Genomic DNA, 18,602 nt, shown 5'->3' with positions numbered 1-18,602 from the left:
AAATAATGTACACGTTCCATGTTTTCATATCATTTTTTTCTCCCCATCAGATAAATTCCATTAAAGAGTAACACACCTGTCTTAACAAAATGCATAAAGTCTGTGAACACCTTTTTTCAATGGATCTTTGCCGCTTTGCTTTAAAGAGCTTAAGAAAACTGCATTTGAACAATTTACTCGATCGTCTTTATTGCCCTTTTTAAAACATTTGCGGTTCTCAAGGGAATTACACAGGTCAGGCCAGCGCTTGCCAAAGCATCGGCTCTGGGAATCCTGCCTGTCTTCAAAGTATCGGCTTCTCAGTTTGGGAGAAGTTATGCCACATTTATGATGCTTCAAGGTACAGTTGTATTATTATAGGTTATTCTGGAAGGTTAAGTCATTTATAAACCCATAAGTGTTCTCGCATTTACACAACAGATGCCTATTACAGGGACTGAAGCAATTAAATATCCCCAAAGCTGTAGCTGTACCTTGTCAAACTAACTTTGTAGTGGTCTCCAAACCAACCTTTCAAAATTCGCCAAGGGCTTGTGTAGTGAAATAAGCAACAAAAACATAGGCATGCTCTTGCAAATTTTTTTTAGAAAAAATAATAGAAAATAAAAATATCATATTGTATTATTCTCAAATTTATACAGAGATGGGGAATTATTTTCTTTTTATATATTGCTAATAATCCACAGCTTTTTTTCCTCAAGATTCAATGGTGCAGATTCCAATCATGGGAACGTTACTCATATTCACGTGACTGTCGCTGTTAATATCATGAAATAGTTCCTATTAAACCAAGGGTTAAAAACTGATGTACTACTTCAGATTGTGAATTTCCCCGATTTTTTTCTTCTCATTTCCTCTCACAAGAAAGGAACTGCTTCAAAGCACCTCTAAAACTGAGGTAAATTTGAGCTGTTACTTACTGTATTTTTTTTAGAGATGGTTTGGTTTGTAGTGGAAAGCCAAAGTGGTAACAGATGAGCTTCTGTAGTGAAGATATAATCTTCGATGTCGAAAATCATGTCTTCCTTATCAGCAAACAGCAGGTAAAGATATTTAAACATCTCGGCCAGAAAGAAAGAGTCCATTCTACGGAAAAAAGCGGATGTCCTTTAGGAAAATCCTCTTTTTTTCTAAAACATCAGTAAAATAAATATTGCTCTGTCTCTGAAGACTTCCTGACTATTACTGTTGAACTTCATCCCATTAGTATTCCTTCCACTTGGAAGAAACTATGTTTGGAGGGAAATATTTTAGCATGTTCAGTACGCAACAGCATTATAGAAAAAACAAATAAACCTTGTTACAAACGTCTAGATTTGAAGTACATTTTGTTTGCAAGTAATTAATCTATTGCTCTGGGACAAACGAAACGTTATTAAACGAAAAATATTCTTACGTAACAAACTATAAAGCTGTTTAAATATAGACTATGACAAACGGGTAACTTAAGACTTGGTTATTGAACTGAAGACAGAGAGCTCCTCAAAAGTCAGTTAATTCAATTATATAAACAGGGAAACTACTTTTTTTTTTTTCTATAATCTTTTTGTGGAAAAACAAAAAAAAATCATTGCAAAATCTGTTACCTGTCTTCGTGACTTCCTGTACGAACATCCTTCATCGCAGCAAAGCCACAAGGGACTCTTGCGTACTTGTTCAAGTTTTCAATGAGTGTTTTTCCAACTTCTAGATAGTAAGGGTCCCCAGTAGCCTGGAGAAGAAAAACAAAAGCCAAAGCCAACCATAAGTGCACTTAGACTTAGTGTACAATCAGCAGCTTCCATCTTCCTAATGCTAGTTTATTGATTCCCTGCCTTCTCAGACACCAGTGAAGTTTAATTTATTAACAGTCACAAGAGAGACTTCTGATACACGACTGCGTTACTTTTTATGGATATGCAGATAAGCATGTGGCAACATCTACAGAAACGTAAGGCATTGAGGCACCGCTGTTCTCTGCAAGGTACAAGTGGCTTCTGCTCTAAGATCTCTTCAAGAGAGATCAGCAATACCTAAGTATATTTAAAAATACCTAAGTATATTTAAAAATACGGGCCTTCGTCGCTGAACGGTTTTCTTCCTCATTCTAGGCACACAAACCAAAATTCCTAGAACAATTTTTGATAACGAATACTTTAATCTTGTTTGTATACAAAACTGGCTCCAGTAGACAAAAGAAGCTGGCGATAGTCTACTCATTCTACACTGAAATAAAACACCAACAAAATTCCAGGTGCCAGACAAAGCGACCCCAAGTCAGAGGAAGGAAAGCGATCTTACCTTATACAAGAAGTACGTGCTCTCGGCAAACTCAGGCCTTAAAGGATGCTGAGCCCAGTGAACTCTGAAGTCTGTCGTGAATGCCTGAGGAAGAAAAAGAACAGGCAAAAATAAATTCGAGAATAAAAACCACATACGGGTTTATTGTGAATCCTGCGTTAACTCTATTACGGCAGCTCAAGTACGCAGCGGCGCAGGACTGAAGGCCCAACATCAGCCTCAGGAGCTACAAAAGCATCTTTGCTTAAATACAAACAACTGATCTTTCAAAGTTTCCTTCCTAAGTACAAAGCACTTAAAAAAACACCCCAAAAGCTCCTAAGGAGCCAAACTGTACCATTTTAAAAAGCCCTCAAATACATCATTCCAGTGCTTAGAGAGCATTTTTCGGTCTCAACTTCCAAATGAGGTGAATGTGATGGTCATTAAAATGTTGACTATTAGGCAAAATTTCAGAACATTCTCTCACAGAACAATCTTTAATAATCTTCAGCATTAATGCTATTATATTACTAAGCAGCTACTACTACACTTATACAAGTTTTACATACTGAAAGGAGTCAAAGTCAATTCAGCAGCAGCTTCCTATTATTGTGTTAATTACAGTATAACTGAAGGAAAAACATGTCGTAACCAAAACACAGTTGTCACGCATGCAGAACGGTAAATCACATAAGAATGCTGTGGAAATGAGCCTTTGGTTCTAATAACACATATACCTGCTATTTTTTCAAATGGATAGCTGAGACTGCTCAAATTGAGGTAAGAATTAAGTTTTACGCGATCAAAAAATTACGACCTTACCTCCGGAAGAAAGTTATGCTTTTTTATAACCTGATACAGCATCTCGTGAGTTTCAATAGCAGGTCTAATATCGCCCTTCAACACCTAAAATTCAATAATAAAATTAACACTAATTCAGCATGCACAGGAATAATATTCCAAGCTAGGCACACTGTGCTCATGTAAACCTACGGACTGATTTCTACGTTTCCAGCAGATACATACTGTAAATATTACCCCTTTCCAGTGCCAGCCACTGACATTCCATAAGAGCTTTTTAAGCAAAATCAGTGAGCTCATTAAGACCAGTGTCTATGTAGAAAAAAGGTCTCTCTCATTTAGAGAGACCTGTAAATGTGACGCAGTTTGTCTTAAAAGACGTAAATGGCACAGAAACTAGAAAATTTGTCACCAGACTACTAAAAAGGCAGCTTCATTTGAGCGCATTCATGACTAGGAGTGAAGGAAGTGAATCATATGGACATACTTTTCTTGATACTTCGTGGCTAAAAATGCACATTAACTCGCATCCTAGCACTGAAGTGACAGGAGGAGGGAGCACACAAAACCTCATTCAGTATTTCTGAAAATCAAATTACTGAGATCAACTTGTCAATGATATATCCAGTCTATGCGATTGTTTACTTGTTATTCAAATCATCTACACACGGGTTTTAAACCTTACCTGCAATCCAGGGAAGAAAGCTAGCAAAGAATCCATCCAGGTCCTGGCATTTAGCATCGGTTTATGAATATGAACATCGAGGAGAAGAGGTGGTTGGCTAATGTATCTCATTATGGCATCGTAGTGCTGCCGAACATCAGAAAAATCATGAGTTTATATTATCCATACATTTTACAAAACAGATACAGATCTCAGGCTATGGCGTTTTCATTCAATGGAAAAACCAGTACTGGAGACCCAATAATTATTACATTTGGCAACGCACAGTAGTTTCTAGTTTTGCAAACTAAAAAGAATAGTAAATACTGCAAAGCTCCACAGTATTACACACACAATACACATCACATTTTCCAAGTAATACACATACACAACAGTATATTCAGCAGACGGGTGATAAACAAGTAACTATCACAGTTAGGCACTTTTTTTTTTGGCTGAATCTTTAAGCAGATGCTAAAAAAAAGCCGAAATTGCTTTCTTTGAACAGGGGAATTCTAAAGCAAATGCATCTCAGGAGCGGAACAGGAAAACGAGGTATTAGAAACCAACAGATCAGCTGGACTTGATGGCTCAGAAGAACTTCAAAACCCACTAGTCCACTTGTCAACTTGCTGACTTGCCATTCTGTACTCCCCTTTCTGTCTGCTGGAGCAAAAGGTGCGATCACCAACTTATGAGCCAAATCAACAGGGAACAGTTAAAAGACATAATTGAGGCAAAATATAATACTGGTGGCTGCAGGTTAGGAATATGAAATAATCATTAAACTGTTGCAACAGGCCTTTAGCTACTGATTTATTCCGATTTTAATACTGCTCATCATATCAAATCATTTTATGATATCAATTTTTTTTATTGGATATTGCTATTTTCAAAAGAAAGAATACTCTCAGGAAATAATAATGATCTTACGAATTTAGTAACTTAAGTGTGCTTTTCAGCTTGTTAGTATTATATATTTAAGAATATACTGGGCCTTAGGATCTGCAGTGCAATGCAAGATCCAGACTTTGATTTTCACATCTTTTTTGTTGCTCCAGGGCAGAAAGAAATTGCACTATGGCTTGTAAGAAGCAGCCCTTATGTTGTTTTACAGAAACATCTGCAGAATTACACTCTCCAAGGTGATCCTGAAATACAGTTTCTCCTGTACAGAAAACAGGGAAGAAGGTCCAGAAGATTCCGATTTTCGTGGAATGGGGTTGAAAATAGCTGCTCAGCTGACAGTTCACCCAAGATTCGCAAAAATATAGGAAAAATATAGTAAAATATAGTAAAAAGAGCTGGCACTAACACCAAAATCAGAAATTCTGAAGATCTCTTCATAGGCTTCTCAGGTTAACAGCTGACTGACAATACAATTATTAGTCTTAAATCTGTCTTACAGAAGGCGCAAACCTGAGCCAGGTGTTAACTTACCGTGTTAAATCTTTCCAGGAAACTGTCATCTCCCAGCAAGACATAGGCTTTTAATAAATATTCATAATATGAATCTATTCCCGCTCCAACTCCGCTATCTAGGAACAGCAGAAAATGAGAAGGTGGGTTTTACTTTAAGTAGCTATATGGATATTTTCACTTGGCTTCATTTTGATTTTCAAGGCTCTTTCAGTAAAAGGAAAAGCCTCCTCTCACAAGAATTAAGGCACAGATGGATGCAGAGACACAATACTCTATGTCTGTGCTGACGGTTTTGCAATATCGGTGCACACAGTAATACGAACAGGCGTGCACTGAAGCCAGTTGTTTCACTTTCCTCCTACGAAAATATTTCCACTGGCTGCCACACACAACCACAGTCCTATTTATATTTATCCTACGTATTTCTAGTAGAAACTCTGAAAATGTATCCCGAGGCATTCCCGTCTCAGTATGAGTGAATCGGAGAACACTTCCTTTGCAATGAATAAAACCAGGGGTTTTTTACCAAAATACCCTTTCAGAGCAGGTTTCTCCAGCACTGATATTATATAACTCCACTTGCCTACCCCATTAATATTTTAAAATAGTCTAAATAAATGTTTTGGGGGCACGGAGTGCGTCAAGAGATTTTTTCCTTGTGCTCCCTGATCCCGACTCAGAATATCACGCACCTTTGCGGACCCAGTCTCCAGTATGAATATTAATAGTAACACCCACTAAATTGCTGCTGCGCTGCCTCTTTTCCCAAATAAAATCAAGCGCTTTCCGTGCATATTCCTGCAACAACAAAAAAACGCTCATTAAAGGAAATTATAGAGAAACACAGATGCTAAAGCCTATTATTCTTTTGCCTATTGAAATTAGGATGCTATGGAGCAATGTTTCATAGATGTTTCATATATAACAATTATAAAACTCAGTATTACATTACATACACTTAAACAGTAGGATGTTTGGTCCACGTTTTATATAAATAGTTATTCTGCTGCTGCTTAGAAAGAATGGTGCTTGTCTATACAACTATTGGCCAGTATGTTGCATAGTCTTAGGTCAGTCAGGTGTCCTTCCGCACAAACTTCCTACTCTAAAATTGTGCATACAGACAGGATAGTGTAGCCTAATTAAAAAAAAAAAAAAAGTTTTCAAGAAATAGAACAGCCTTCGAATCAAAATTGCTGTGTCTTTTCAGACAAGGTGAAGCAGCAGCCCCTTTTCGTTAGTATACAACTTATATGCATTCTTTGTATACACAAAAAGTAGCTTTAAGGTACCAACTTACCCACCAAAAAAGGCTCTAAATTACCAAATACCTGCACGGGATTTTAGGGGGACAAGTTTTACCAAAACGCTCAACACAGGCCCAGCTGTACTTCCACAAAATTAAATACCGGGCCCATACTGAAAGACTTCAAAAAATTCTAATCTGAAAAACAGTGTACTTTTTTTTTTTTTTTGGTATCGTATCAAAGAAATACTCACCAACATTTTCATTCAGCTTCCTGCTGACAATCTAACCCTAGATAAGTCTTGCACAGCTTCAGTGGGACTATGCTGTGGTTTTTTTTTCCTTTTGCCTTTTTTTTAAGCTGCATTCTAAGGAGCAAGTATCTCGCTTTTCTTTTTTCTAGTCCTGAACCCTCTACCCAACCACCTATGCAAGTATTACCCTTTAGCTAGTCTTCAGTATATTTGTTTTCTTTACTTCTGTAACTTCTTTCAAACAAAATTAGTTCCTGTGTTTTTTCAACAGTCAAATGAACACTTTTAGGAAAAAAAAAAAAGCCCAAACACAACCAATTTGAACACACGCAAACTTTTTGTGCGGAAGAGCTAAGATATGCACCCATGTGATAAACTCTTTTTTTTCCCCCCAAAATTACAGGAATGTAATAGAACACTAATCAACACCTAATCCCAAAAAATAAAACAACATGGAAAGCAAACCTCAAATACAGATGTTCCCGTGAATCGGCTTAAAGCTGCAAACTCAAGGATCAAGGTACCTGCACAAGCTGTGCAGGTATCAGTTTCCGTTCCCGTCCGTGCTTCTGGATGCCTTACACCAAATTTTAAGTTAACCTAGAGAAAAATAGAGATTATCATCTTCCTCTTCTCTAGCTGAAAGATTTACACTCGCCCCTTAGTTTTGCTTTGCTTTACCACATACCGACAACTCAAGGGAATATTTTTCTGCCACTCAAAGAATATGTAGCAAGCTTTATCTGAATACGATGAAGGACTTTACACCAAGTGAGCATTTTTAGATTACAGCCACCTTCACCCTCTTAAAAATTTGGATGAGGCCCATGAAGATTAATGGGTTTTGCGCTAAATTCACAAGCATATGCTTGCGAGTTGATCTTTCACTGACTTTGTGAGCGAGATATACCGAACCAAAAATTATTCTCCCCAGCTACTTGGTGGTACTTTTAGTAGCAGGGAGCAAGACAAGTTTTCTGCTATTGCTACTTACAACAACATATCTTAGTAATTTCAAAGCTGGAAGTATAAAGATTCAGAGAGCCTAAAACTGTATTTTAAAACACTAGGTAGCATGTATTACAAATGAGCGATGTATCACCTTCTGATTTTCTGTACACTTCATAAATACACAAGTGATTTTAGGAACCAAGACAAAAATCAAAACAACACAAGGTTTTGCTTACGGAAGTAAATCTGAATTGCAGAAAGCACGGAACTTACTCTTGGATAAGGGAGACCACTAGTGGTGTTAAAAGCAGGTAGAAGCTTGTAGCCCAGCTCCTTCGCCATGTGCAGGAGTTCACCATTGTACCACTGCATATATTCACCTTTTTCTTTCAGCATAATCGCCACTGAATGCCCACCTAGGAGACCTCTAAACACAAGAAAAATGACCCACAACTCAACAGGTCTATTCAGTTGAACGGCAAAGCAGCAATTTCTACGATTTAGATGACTATGTTAAAATAACTGTGCTATATTCACATAGCCCTGATTTGCAGAAATGCGGAGCAGATGCACCGCCAGTTTTCATCAAGGTGAGCTCTCAGGATTTTGGAAGCAATTCTTATTATTCAGGAATCAGTGATTCATCAATACGGTTAGTCAAGAATAACAACTAACACCTCTAAAACTGTATATATTAGCTTAAAATTAACCTGCTCTGATCCTGCTTTTAAAATAGCGGCAAGTTGGACTACAGACATCCAGAGGTCCCTTCCAACCCGAAATAATCTATTACCCTAAATATTGAAATATTCTGTTAAATCAAGAATTGAACAGCGTAATCTGCAAGACTGCTTCCGTTAAGAAAAACCACTGCTACCTCAGCATGCACGATTTGTTTTTCATCTAAAAAGTACGCCTGCAGCAGTTAGATGGGGGCCAACTTGATTCAGTGCCACTGCACCGGTTCCTGCCCAGCATTTTAAAGCCTGTCGTAGGCTGGCGTTGAGCTAGGCTGACAAAGGCACAACTGCTTTAAATGAGGTGGAACAGCGCAGAAAGATGTGCCTTAAGGACATTTAGCTAAAACCCACATTTTAAAGAGTTTTGAAAACGTAAAATTTACTCACCCGAGGACTCTTATGTTGGTTTCAAAGACAGACACAACTATGTCGTTGTCTAAATTAACATCCTTTATTACTTTTTTTACAGCCTCTTCAAACTCTTTGGTTTTATTTAACACCTGGAATACAAATGTAACCAGGTGTTTAGGTTCCAACATAGCTAATAGAGTGACACTCAGGTGTGGAAGAACAAGTGCGATTAATTAAAAAATAAAGCACTTAACACGCCTTAGACTGCTCTTTGGGTTCCGCAGGGGCATACTCTGCTGCAGACAAGCATTAGTATTATTAGTATGATTGTTTTTCTCATAAGACATGAAAGCAAATAAAAGGTGAAAGCAAAGAACACGGTCACTGAGAATGTACTTAAACTATTATCCAGGGATTTATTGTTGGTTCCTTCCCTTAATCCCTGGCCTTGGCTTGGGCATTTCCTACAGATTTTCTTTCACACTGACTTTCTCTTAGTTCAACCCATCTTTAAGAACCTTTGTGACTTATCCAATTTGTTACGATATGTACCTTTAAATTCCACAAGTGTTAATCTTGCTCTAAGATGAGAAAACAAGAAATAAATCACAAGAATCCATTTGAGTGGCTGGTAGAGACCGGGAGCTCCAGACTCCACGTTAACAGCATTTGCAGAGCATTGTAAGATTCATGCACCAAATCAGTGCGGTAAAGATTTTAAAAACTTTTGCATTTGTTTATCTGGAGACATGAATGGCCAAAAATTCCTCATTTCATCTTATGGTGATAAAACATGTCAAAGAGATTGAAATCTTACAAAAAGTAGTTTATTAATGATCCGAGTCTTTTACTGAGATGGAATGTTATGTTTGACAACATTTCCTGGCAAACATGTCCAGGGTTGCATTTTTTTAATATATATTTAAGTGCACGCAAATTCATCCATGAAACATGTACATACAATTTTAAAACATAAATAATTCAGCCGGCATTAAGAGACGTTCCCCTGTAAGTCAGCATGTTGTTTTAGACTATAATGGGAAGGAAAAATCACATATTTTTTGTTAAATTAACAGCCCAAGAAAAGCAGCAGTCACTTAGAACACGTGGCTAAATATCGAAGGCAAAGAAAGATCAGCATTTTTCATACATAAATTAACAAAATAGAAACCTAAAAATAAGCCTGAACATCAGAAGACCTTTCTTGTTTCATCGAAGTTTAGCAACAGATTAAACTTACCACAAGAGTATCCAAGGTATCAATCAAGGTCAGTGAAAACCTACGAAACACAATTTAAACCAGATTTACTATCCACCTGTATGTGTAGAAATTAAGTGAGTTTAAATAACACCCAATGCTACTAGAAACCACCCGCTCACAGACCACTAGCTGCTAAAAAGTCAGTTGTACACAATATGTTCAATATCAAAACAGCCTACCAAGTTTTTTTCCCTTTGTGAGTAGAATAGGAGCCAAGTGAAACAAGCTATGACGATGCAGATACCTTTGACTGCAAAACTTGCACATCTTTGGTAAGCAAATTAAGTTTTTATTTCTATGCCCCAATCAAATCTACTAAGAAACTCGGTAGAAAGGTTCAAAGTCTTTTTCCAATTTCTTTTCTTTAGTGCACACCAAGCCGAGAGGACCTCTGGCCTAACCCAATAAAATTGCGTTTATGGTAAGAAACAGATACCGTGCACAGAATTTCTAGAAGATGATGATTTAAAATTGAAAACTTGGGAAACGGTGATGACTGCTGTTAAGTAAATTTAACAAGTGCCCGATGTTTGAAACCCTGTAGGCATCACACGACTACGCATGAAGCATAATTAAAATTCTAATTAAGTGGTCATATATTATGATTTTCTTTAATTGTAAAGATATCATGGCAAGAAAAAGGATTAAACAAGAAATCTGATCAATAATAATATAGCTGATCATCAGGAACAGAAAAAAAGCGTGTATACAGAAAAATAATAAATACACTATTCAATGCATCTAAAGGGCTGAAAGGTATTTTTACTCAAAGGATAGCATGTTACTATGTAAAAAGGGTCATTAAAAAGAATGCGTGATCAGGATTAAACAAAATATTTCCTTGACACTTCTTCCTCATCGGTCGTATCTCTCAGCACCTCCGAGGCAGCAGGATTATACAGGAATCTCTACACTAAGGAACTTTGGTACGTAACACAAAATAGCACGTTCGACATCGGAGTGATTCGAAGTACTCTTTAGGACAAGGACGTCAGCTTTGATTAACACTCTTCTGCTCAGGACAATAAGCAGGGATACTAATAAAAAAAAAAAAAAAGGGCATCGCCTATTTGTGCTTAAGTATTCGCTCTATAAACTTCACAGATACAGACAAAGGAATCAAATACAACACAGAGGGATTCAGCTTTGTATTTGATTGTTCAATATAACATGGAGAAAAACAGTCCTTACATCTACATTTTGCTGGCTAAAGGATCAGTACTTTGTATTATAAGCTATCTCCAACGAAAAAATATGAAGAATTTCCATGTCTGAAAAAATCTTTTGTATTTTGGCAAAGGCCTCAGGCTACCACACACGTAATAATCATTTGACCAATTACGTTTTCAGAGAACTTTCTACTAAAAAAGGCATTTTAAATATCACTTATAAGGCCAGCATAATGGGTAACAGTTTACTGTTCTATGCAGCTAATTAACCCTTACAACTCCTACTTAGCAGTCAAATTTACTAATACCATAAATGACTGCTCGCATTTGCAAGGCCTTCCTATGGAAAATACTTGGATTAAAAAATAAACTATCCTTGGATCTCACTGACTGGTCAATTCTCTTTTTCTGGTTAGGGTACAGTTTCACATCAGTGAACGTCATGGGAGGAAATAATAAGTATTTCTGCCTCACTTGGAAGAAGGTCACAATTAGAGCTTTTTTTCCAATAGCTTCCCCCTGAACTTGGTAAGAGAACTTACGAGAGAAATTATGGATTTGTCTGCACCCACAGAATCTTTTTCCAGCAAAGTCTGTGGACACGTCAAACTGAAGAAACAAGTTTTACGGGCTGCGAACTGGACTTAGGTTCCTAGATATTGATGTGAGAGAGTAACTTCAAACACTAACTTTCCCAAGGCGTCATCCACATCCCCTCGACTCGGTTCCTGACCCCGTACTCGCCCGCGACAAGTCAAAGGCATGAGCTCGTCGGCCGGATACGCGTGTTCCTGCGGGAAACACAACAAGGGAATAAGTTACAACTCTTCCAACCACCCCAGCGAATCTCCAAAGTCCCTTAAAAGGAACCCAAATTACATCGTTAAGGTACATACGACACTTTCTCCAAAGCCCCTGAGGAAGAACTTATCACCTCGAAGATGAGTTTAAAACCTAAAGCTAAGGTAGGCGTTATCAAGCAGCTGGTATTTCGTGGAGAAATTAGTGGGAATTGAGACTTTAGAGTCACTCTGGAAACACTTCCGAATGAACAGAAGTGACTCAGGGTCACAATCAGTGACAGATAAGACAACTCGCTTCGAAGGGAAAAGAATAAATCGATAAATCACGACACAAGGCGTAACAAAAGATAACATTCATAAAAAAAGCTTACCAAGACGGAACCTTTTACAAATATAACTTTTTTCCAAGAGAGACATTGCTAGATTTCTTTTGGAAAAGCAGCAGTTACTTTCCGTATCTCTGGAAGAAGCACTCTGCCAAGCAAGCTGTATTGTAATATTATTTCTCGTCGGTCAGGCAGAAATAACAGGAGTGGCACCATTGCAGAAGTCAAGCACACGGAATAAAATCCCTCCTCCTATTCCCCCCCTAGCCAGTGCAAGCTTTGTAGGTTTACATTACCACCAAAACGGGATATCAAATGAAACGGACGCAAAACTGCAACAGGAGAGGTTTACGGAAAAGTTTTCAGAGTGGCCACTGACGTTAAGAAAAATGAATCTTAAATATATCTAAATTCAAACAAACATGCATGAAATTGCTTCTCCATTAGAAGCCAAATACACGTGATTTGGGATGGAGCTTCTCTCCTTTGATTTCATCAGGAAACTGGCTGCTGTATCGTACACTCCAATTTTACTTTTAGTGGAGAAATAACATATGGCAGGATGAAAAAGTTCAATTACTGCGCTGAAACTGCAATTAAACACATTCAATGTCTTCCCAAATACACGGCACAAAAAATAACCAATATTCAAACATGAAACAGAGAGGAAAAGAAGGAACATTCTCCCATAAATAAACAGCTTTTACAGCAACTTCTTTTGAAACCGATGGTTTGTTTCCCTGTCTACCACCGTCCCAAGTATTTTGGTCTTTGCACGAATCTTTGTTCTCCTCAACTACAAAAGCCAGAGTCCCAGTCATTTTAATACAGCTCAGATGTTTCTGAATATCTGTGCAAAGTATTCAGAAAAACAGATTAAAGAAGCACATGACAAAAGCAATGCTAAAACTAAGGTCTCTGCCTTAAACCATGGAAAAAAGCGTGACAAAAATTCTGGAGAAAAATGGACGTGTAGTTTTACACAATCATGAGGAACCAGAAGGATTCTGAAAAATAAAAGTTCATTTATTCTCTGTCCAGAGCAGGAAAAGTTACCGGGCCAACTTGACTGCCCAACTTGTAACTTCTCTCCTTTCAAGCAACCTCAACAGAAGGCAGAGCAACCTGTTAAACATAAAACATGGCACACACGTTACAACAAACATACTTCTCAAAATATTACACAAATGGAGCTCCACAGATACTCTGGGATGTCTCCGCATTCTGATTGAACAGATGATCATATTTCCTGGTGTCAGGACTGTCAGTTCAGGGCAGCGCAGTGCTGGAGTAACAAAAAAAGACGCATCGCTACCAGGGCTGTAAACCAAGCAATTCCTACCGGCCTCAAGTGACTGACGTTTTTGCATGTTCTTTCTGACAGTCAAGAAGAAAAAAAAAAAAAAAGTCCTGATTATTACACATATCATTGAAGGACTGGAGAAAAAAACACAACCAAAAAAACCCAGTAGCTTGTTACTCAAAGCTCCTGTTAATAACTGGAGAAAAAAAAAAAAAGACAAGGGAATTTCCCCTTGCATGCAAACGTGAATTTTCAGTCTTCTAAATACACAAGTCTGAAACGCGTACTAATAGAAACAGAAAATCAAAACTTTTCAGCTGGCTCTTTCAAAAGCAGCTGCAAAAATACTTCACCCTCTTGCTGTCAGGATCAAGTCTGATACCCTAATCTTTTCTTCAGCTTTAAACAAACAAGTCATGTTTCTCTGTTTGTTTAGTGCTCCCGCATACGTGGCAAGTAAATATCCTTTTGGCTTCAAAGTTTCCAGGACAGCTGAAGCTTTTCATCCAGAATTTCCTTGCTTCAGATGTAGCAAAACACCTACCGGTTTATAATTTATCACGAGGAACAGTAGGAGCATAGATCTCTTCTAGTGGCATATAACTTTTTATCCAATTTTGCCAAATACGTAACAGTTTTTACTTCAGAACTCCCTGGGAAACCCAAGCCAAGTGCTTTTCATGGAGCCAGGTTCCAGGTAACAAATCATCACCAGAAAACCTGATGTTTGTTAAACTGTTAAGTTGTCAAAAGCAAGAGCTAACATTAAAAATAAAAACTACACGCACTTTGCAAATACTCTTGCGTGGCTTTCTATCCATCAATTCTATAACTCTCGCGTACTGCATAAACTTGGAACTCACGAGCTTTTAAGCTTATATCACATATTAAAGCATTAAACCATAAACTGGGGCATGTTGCAAGACACTGTCAAGAGACAGCAGTACTGCAAGAACGGTGCAACTTCGAAAGGTTTCTGCAACGGCCACGAAGAACGTACAAAAAGATTGTTACTGTAAACTCGGTAAGAATGCAGCTTTGATATTTATCTTATTCACATTTACAGTTTCTCCTCAGAAGTGGAGATTACTTATATTTGAAAATAATTATTACTTCAGGAAAGTCAGCCCACTCTAAGTAGTCCTTTATTCTTGAACACATCTAAGCTAACGCATTTCGAGGTTGATGAGAGCACAGAATGGCTCGCATATCCAGAACATGAAGACACCTGCACAGAAAAATCACAAGTCGCATTAAAAGAAACCGCAGCGAGCGTGGCTCACTGTCATATGACAGTCACATACTCAGAAGAGGCCAGAATGCACAGAGATGTCACCAGATCCCCTTTTTGTTCTTACTGCGTTCTACAAACACGACTTGTAAAAGAGCTACCAAACCGCATCTGACGTAGCCTGCCACAGAAGGAATATTTTACAGAATTTTTAGCCACAAAATAAATGAGATCGATTTGTATTCTCCAGAATCTGGTGACTACAGCCAGCCAGCGAGCTCTTCTTGAGCTTGCTATTCCTTGTATTTTTAGGAGTCCGGAATTTCAAACCGAACAGTTTATCAAAGATCAAAATTAAAAAAGCCATATGAAAGCTATAACTCTCCTGACACCGCTCTTCCTGAACGTAACATTTGGTCGTTTCCTTTTCCAGGCTATGCAGGTGCTCTTATTTATTTTAGCTTTGTTTTCGCCCCTGCCTCCCTGCTGGTTCTCTAGAATGTCATGTACCGTAACTTGCTTTCTCTCCCAGGTCAGCAATAACAATTCTGACAAAATTAAACAGACAGGTATTTCACTTACCATATAATTGCTATACGCATGATCAAACATTTCTAGCACTTGGTTTCTGAAAAAGAAAAAAGAGAAGGCATTAACGGTCTGCCTCACAACGGCCTTTAACACACCGTCTTAGAACAGCAAGATGTATTACACTTCAACAGCTGAATATCAGTAACTCTACCGACGTATTCTACTCAAGTAAATGAAATACAGCATAATAATTTTTCCTAATTCAGCTAGTTTCAGTCACTGCAGAAAGACTTTCTTCACCTATCATGAAATACAGTATTTGGGGAATCTCTCTCCTGGGCTTCCTCTTAAATAGCTGTAGATATCACCAACACATTAAAGCTGGAGATGGGACACATTCCATCCTCAGAAAAAAACCAGCAAATACGTTCTGTTTGTAATCACCAATCCTAAAGCCAACTGACACGGCATAAATCCGTCAGTGATTCAGAAAAGCAACATCAGTTATGCTCTTCCTTGCATTACAAGTCTTGGCAAGCAAATACTAAAGAAAATCCTTGTAGACGCATTTATTTTAGGTGTTTGAAAAGCAGTCAAGGTGAGAAACGCTACTATGTTAAAGAAAAATGCTGGTTTTTGGAGAGTGACAGCACTTGTTCCAATTGTTCCTAACCGCTTCACTGAGAAGCGCTGCAAGGCAGAAGAGGACACTAATTTCTAAACTACCACCAACATAATTCACAATCTCTGCTGATAAGACCGACCATAAAAGAGACAAGAACACCACAATTATATTCTAAAAATCTGACTCAGTCTGATGACGTGGAAATTTAAGAAGTAGTTTTAACTCATCAAATGCATTAAGTCATCAAAAGAGCCGAGTATGATGCATTTTTCAGGTACTTCACCAGCTACATCCAGTCTGCAGTTCTTTGGTCCTTTGCAGCAGACAAAACCCCAGGGTTCAGCGCACAAGTCACACACGCAACTTAAATTTACAGGGCGTTTTCTGAAAGAATTTCTGCAACTGATACGATCTTGTCATTAAACAAATACACGGATTACCTGCTCTTCCGCAGAACTGACCCGGGTCGGAGCCCCCAGATACAAGCCACGGCAAGGCACGAATTGCAAGTGCGACACAGCAAGTGCAAGTTATGAATGCAAAAGTTGTAAAACTATCAGTGAATAAAGGTTAAACTGATGTAGCCACAGGAAGAAAATGTATAAAATACTATATATATATATTTGAAGTACCTTGAGAATTCAAGGTGAAAACCCCCAGTAACTATAAACATCAGACTTAAATATCAACTTGTATCTAATGATTATTAAATGTGAATGTCTCCAAGATTCTCTGGTAGATTTTTGCACCACTATTCTGTGCAAATGACCAGTAGATGGGAAGAGGATGACGATGAAACCACCTCAGCAATACACCACGATCATGATATCCTCGTTGACGTGTTTGTCTAAAAAATTCCTACACGACGAAGCGCAATACATTGCTACCTCGATTGTAATCTTTATGCTTCGATTCCAAACCATATTAACAATCAGTTTCTCACTTCTCTAAATTAAGAATCAGTCTCTACACGCACAGGGGACCCAAGCAATTTACCTTCCACCAGGAACCAGGCGAGAACACACGGAAACATTCACCATTTTTATGACTCCCACGACTGACCAGAGGCACAGCCATAATTAGACCAACCGACTACGGGTTCAGATTTACCTTTGATCACTTTTGCCCACGATTACCCGCAACCACTGCCTGCAACCCTCAAGACTGGCGCTCCCGAGCCCGCGTCTCTTTTTGTCAGGAGTTGCAGGGCTCTTACTTTTTGGGTTTTTTAAAAAAAAAAAAAATATCAGTTGTATAGGTAGTATATAGCGAACCATGTTCCTTGTGCTTCTTTTTCTTCTCAAGACTGTAGCGGTGATTATAGGGGTAGCAATAAGATGTGTGTATGCTTGCTGGGGCATTTTTGCTGATGTTTAACAGTATACAGTAATAAAGAAAGCTCACGCTGTTCGCAAACCAAACAGTGTCAACCCAAACAACTTTTTACATAGGAACTAAGGACTGGTGTACATCTCATGCCTTCTCTTCAAACCTAACCATACCAACTCTACAAGACTAAACGAGTTATTTTTAAAATGTAGTTAACTTTTATTTCAATGTGCCACACTTACAAGACTAAAATAATTACTTTTATGACTATACAGATTAAAAGGGGCAACACGGACCTTAGTATTGTCATCCCTAATTATTCATCATTTTCCAGCAAATTAGAAAAGGGACCAGTGCAATAAGATACCTGAGTATCTAAAATTCCTGTACATTGCCCACTTCATGCAATAAAATATTGTATTTTAAAATGGGATTTACACACAATTCTACAGAGAAGAAAACCAGCCAGTCTCTCAGATGCATGTGGGATAAGGCACAAGCCAACCTTCAGTTCAGGCATTAATTTAAGGCAAATCCCGGCTTCAGAAATGGAATCAGGGCAGCAGAGCACTAAGCCCGCCCCGAGCCCGGGGGCAGCGCGGTTCCCCGGCCCCGGCGCACCCCAGGCCGACCCGCCGCCGCTTCCCGCCGCCTCGGTGCTCACCCCAACTGGCGCTTCTCCTCCTTGCTCATGGCCCCGGCGCCCGGCGCGGCCGCCAGCACGGAGGAGGCGGAGAGCAGGCCCAGGGCCAGGAGCTTCCACGGCCTCCTCCAGCGGGGCCCCCGCTCGCCGCCCTGGCAGCCCGCAGCTCCGCTCATGGCCGCGGCCGCCCGCCCGCTGCCGCTAGGCCCTGCCCCGGCCCATCCCGCCCCTCAGCGGCGCGGCGGCCGCGGCTCCCAGCGGCTCCCAGCGGCTCCCACCGCCGACGCGCAGGCGGAAGGGCCCGGGCCCTCCGCTTCCTGTGGCGTAGCCAAGGAAACCGCCTCCGCGCCGCCGGCTTCCGGGTGGCCCCGCGCGCCCCGCCCCGCCGGGCCAATGGGGGAGCGGGGCGGGAGGGCCACGTGACGGCGGCGGCGGCGCGCCCGGGGAGAGGGCGACGTGGACAAAAGGAGGGGCGGGGGAGGAGACAGGCGCGCATGCGCGGCGGAGGCCGGACTACAACTCCCAGCGTGCACCGCGCCGGCAGCGCCTCGGACACCACCCGCGCGCCCCGGTGCATGCCGGGAGTTGTAGTCCGCCTTCGCTCACCCTTAAATAACCTTTCTCCAACACGACCGCCCCGAATTAAATCGTCACACACACACAAAACCAACCTCCCAGCTGGAAGGGAAG

General features: G+C 39.7%; 1 protein-coding gene across 1 annotated transcript in view; it reads right to left on the bottom strand.

Annotated features, from left to right (window-relative positions):
• Window positions 1-18,148, bottom strand: part of EDEM3 (ER degradation enhancing alpha-mannosidase like protein 3) — a 28,493-nt gene extending 10,345 nt beyond the window's left edge. Inside the window, exons 1-14 of the mRNA XM_065648955.1 lie at window positions 17,934-18,148; window positions 15,367-15,412; window positions 11,812-11,912; window positions 9,932-9,971; window positions 8,728-8,840; window positions 7,874-8,027; window positions 7,115-7,249; window positions 5,842-5,947; window positions 5,168-5,265; window positions 3,749-3,874; window positions 3,085-3,168; window positions 2,281-2,364; window positions 1,587-1,711; window positions 921-1,086 (exon numbers count right to left, since the gene is read on the bottom strand). Of these exons, the coding sequence (XP_065505027.1) occupies window positions 921-1,086; window positions 1,587-1,711; window positions 2,281-2,364; window positions 3,085-3,168; window positions 3,749-3,874; window positions 5,168-5,265; window positions 5,842-5,947; window positions 7,115-7,249; window positions 7,874-8,027; window positions 8,728-8,840; window positions 9,932-9,971; window positions 11,812-11,912; window positions 15,367-15,412; window positions 17,934-18,088 (1,533 nt within the window). The 5' untranslated portion in view covers window positions 18,089-18,148. The remainder of the gene's footprint in view (window positions 1-920; window positions 1,087-1,586; window positions 1,712-2,280; window positions 2,365-3,084; window positions 3,169-3,748; window positions 3,875-5,167; window positions 5,266-5,841; window positions 5,948-7,114; window positions 7,250-7,873; window positions 8,028-8,727; window positions 8,841-9,931; window positions 9,972-11,811; window positions 11,913-15,366; window positions 15,413-17,933) is intronic.
• Window positions 18,149-18,602: the final 454 nt, after the last annotated feature.

This window comes from Caloenas nicobarica, chromosome 20, assembly GCF_036013445.1.
Source record: "Caloenas nicobarica isolate bCalNic1 chromosome 20, bCalNic1.hap1, whole genome shotgun sequence".
NCBI classification, from domain to species: Eukaryota; Metazoa; Chordata; class Aves; order Columbiformes; family Columbidae; genus Caloenas; species Caloenas nicobarica.
Note: the sequence above shows the minus strand (reverse complement) of the source record. Positions and strands in the feature narration are given on the sequence as shown.